General features: G+C 48.2%; 1 protein-coding gene across 1 annotated transcript; it reads right to left on the bottom strand.

The window, feature by feature from the left end:
- Positions 1 to 2,263: 2,263 nt before the first annotated feature.
- LOC144949517 (lysophosphatidic acid receptor 6-like) lies at positions 2,264 to 3,343 on the bottom strand. The gene has a single exon (XM_078879442.1). The coding sequence runs from the start codon at positions 3,341 to 3,343 to the stop codon at positions 2,264 to 2,266; it is 1,080 nt and encodes a 359-aa protein (XP_078735568.1).
- Positions 3,344 to 3,589: the final 246 nt, after the last annotated feature.

Below are 3,589 nucleotides of genomic sequence, written 5' to 3'. Positions count from 1 at the left end.
ACAAACGCCACTATGCATATATAAAACGAATATATTAATGCTCGGTGTGTACTAACGGGAACGTTGTGGCGAATTTGAAATGCTGAGCAAAGTAAAAGAGAATACAATAAATAGATAAATACTTGCAGAGAAGAGAGTTTTGGCATGGTTATATTTTTTACGGGATACGTTCTACTATATGTTGCTTGCGATTAAAATTAATGCATGTCTGTTATGTTTTTTATTATCTTGATGAATTACATCCACAGCCATGTAAAACTTTGTCTTCCCTTTGCGATAAAAAAGTCGAGTTTTACAGATATGAGAAACAATATTCTTGGGTCTTTCGGTAAAGTCACGTAGATGGGTTCAAAGAAAATAACAAAAAACCACGACGTTTAGATCGCAACACAAGCGGTCGTCTTCAGGAAAAGGGGGGTTAGCTACGAAGGCAAACTGTTTATAAGGGTTTGAAATGGGCGTAGCCCAAATGTCAACAGCCAATGATAATGTAAGTGGTTTTCCACCAATCAAAGAGCTGCCAGGTGAAAATTTGCATGTTAAAGAGAGATTAGCATGTTAATGTAACCAATGGGTCGGCGTGCGAAGTGACTAAGCGCGCAAGTTTGAAATGGGCGTAAAGCACAACTAACATCGGACGGTGGTAGGATGGGAACATCATAGCCAGTTATGACTTAAACTGGTTGTACCCATCTTCTCGGTTGAAATTGTGTCTGTGTCTATATATATGGATGGCTTCATGAACGAATCTTTGTTGATAGCCAGTGGGCTTGCAAAGTACATTCGGCTTAGAGAAATCAATTTCGTGTAAGCCCACCGCATTAAAACAATGATCAGCCACGGCTGAGGTATTGGTCCTACCGTGTTTCAGATCTGCCATATGTTATTTTTTGTTATTTTCTTCGAACCTATCTACGTGCCTTTACCGAAAGAACCAAGAAGATGAATCCCTGCAGTCACGAAATCTTTAAGTCATGAGCAACAATTTTAAAGTCATGCTGACCCCATTCCAAGTCTCTACGCCCCGCCCCCTCCTTATGCCCCACCTCTTCCTCTCTACGCCCCGCCCCCTCCTTATGCCCCACCCTTTCCTCTCTACGCCCCGCCCCCTTCTTATGCCCCACCCCTTCCTCTCTACGCCCCGCCCCCTCGTTATGCCCCTCTTCCTCTTTACGCCCCGCCCCCTTCTTATGCCCCACCCCTTCCACTCTACGCCCCGCCCCTCGTCATGCCCCACCCTTTCCTCTCTACGCCCCGCCCCCTTCTTATGCCCCACCCCTTCCTCTCTACGCCCCGCCCCCTCGCTATGCCCCACCTCTTCCTCTCTACGCCCCGCCCCCTCGTTATGCCCCAACCCTTCCAAATTAAGCCCATATTGTATCTTAATTTGGAGCTTTCGTAACTGCAGGAATTATTCTTTGGTTCTTTCGGTAAAGTCACGTATAAAGATAAAATAATAAATTAAATACTAGCATACGACGTTTCGATTGCAACACAAGCAATCATCATCAGGTATAAATGAAATAGAAACACAAATCTAGCATACTTAGAAATGTAATGTACATAGAGAGAGAACAAACTATTGTATCTCCTCCTTTGACGCCTTTCCTTTTTAGGACCCGCCCCTTGTTATTTAAGCCCCTCCTGCTTTCTGTTTAGGACACGCCCATTTCCCCAGACACGGAGTTGGGCTGTATGTCTGTCTGTGTGCATGTTGAGCTTCTTTCGCACCGTACCAACCATGCTAATCGGAGGTTCAGGGTTGGGTTCATCTGGGTGGTGTTGATTGTATAAGTAGGGGAGGGGGGCAGTGTCCGTACGCAGAAGTAGGAGGTTGTGATGAGTGACTTCACAGAACTTCGCACAGACAACAAAAGTTATTGTCACCAAGGCAAACAATTTCTGAATTGTCTTTTGCTAAATGTCTATCACCTTTTTGCAGCAACGTTGTCTTGACAGCCTCTTTAGGGAGACATCGCAAATCTGAACCACAATGCTCTCAATGCAAAACAGATAAGTGCTATTAATGTTTCCTCACAGCTGAGAAGGGCTGCAATGAAAACATTACACTGGTGGTGGCTTTTGTAGAATAATCACCGTCAAACAAACCGTGCATCATGGCCGATTCAATGATTCTGATATGAAGACTTGGCAGGTGCTTGCTTAGTATCGTCCTTCAACGAGTGGACTCAGCAGCCTGCCCCCCTCCCCAGTTAGGGTTCTTTTGTACCACTTATTCATTGGCCCCTTAAGCCGCCCTTCCTTACGCGGTGTTGATGTACGGCCTGAGCTCCAGATCGTGCATGCTTATTGTGTACACGAACATGTCCTTGCTCTTCTCGGTGCAGTCCTTGCAGTAGATTCCAGCGCGGCTGCAGAACACCTTCATAGCGGCCCTGGCCGCCCCGCGGAACTGGCTGCCCGACACGAAGAGGATGAGCGGGTCCATGAAGCAGTTGCAGCTGCAGATGAGCAGCGACACGTAGAAGCCCTCCATTGCCATCTGGTTGAGGGCGCAGCTGTCCGGGAAGTAGATGTGCACGGTGACGAGCAAGACGCGGCATATGTGCACCGGCACGAAGCAGAAGGCGAAGATGACGAGGATGACGATGATGGAGCAGGCAGCCCTCTTTCGCGTTCGCACGAGCATCGGGTTGGTGCTCTGGCAGAGCAGTATGCGAGCCATCTTGACCTGGACGACGACCATGATTAAGAACGGGATGAGGAATCCGATGAAGACCTCCACGGTGTTCCAAATCCGGAAAGTATGCATGACGCCCAATTGGTTGAAGCTCAGGCACTTTGTGGTGTTGCTCTGGTTGTAGGTGAGGTTGAAAATTAAGGGCATGCCTATCTGGGGTATAATAGCCAAGGCCCACATTGCCAGGCTTATGATCTTGGCGCGCCTCACCGAACTTTGCCGGAGTGAGCGCAAGGGCTTGCCGATCGCCTGCCACCTCTCGACGCTGATGCAAGTGAGGAAGTAGATGCTGCCGTACATGTTGGTGTAGAACAAGACCGCCATCAGGTCGCAAATGAACTCCCCCAGGTGCCAGTCGTTGAAGTTCAAGTGGTAGGCGATCCTCATGGGCAGCTGGAAGACGAAGAGCAAGTCGGCAATGGCCAAGTTGAAGAGGTAGACGGTGAAGCCGCTCCACACCTTGATGTGCCACCAGGTGATCCAGATGGTGAACAGGTTGCCCAACAATCCGAAGACGAACTCGAGGATGAGCACGGGGGGCATCACTTTGGGGAGAAAGTCCTCTTGGAAAATGCAGACGTCGCCGCTGTTGCGTCTGTCGAACGTGATCGGCACCGCATCTGCCCGGCCGTCTGGAGACATCTTTCCCGACGTTGCGAGTTTCTGCCTCGAGCTGGAAAAGAGGGGCAGTAAGCAGACGTTAACACCACGACGGCGCGAGAGGGAACGCGTCTGGTTTAGAAGTGCGTAGTTTTATGCTGTCGGTTATGCTAAAAGTGAAAAAAATAAGAACATAAAAATTAGAATTGCCAAGTGGTCAATTGTTCCCAAAAAAAATTATTGCAAAGCACGAATTTATTGGTGATGTATTTGTTAGTGATTGAATCT

This window comes from Lampetra fluviatilis, chromosome 54 (genome assembly GCF_964198595.1).
Source record: "Lampetra fluviatilis chromosome 54, kcLamFluv1.1, whole genome shotgun sequence".
NCBI classification, from domain to species: Eukaryota; Metazoa; Chordata; class Hyperoartia; order Petromyzontiformes; family Petromyzontidae; genus Lampetra; species Lampetra fluviatilis.
Note: the sequence above shows the minus strand (reverse complement) of the source record. Positions and strands in the feature narration are given on the sequence as shown.

Excerpts from the sequence above, each read along its gene's own strand:
- LOC144949517 (XM_078879442.1), bottom strand. The coding sequence starts at position 3,343 with ATGTCTCCAGACGGCCGGGCAGATGCGGTGCCGATCACGTTCGACAGA.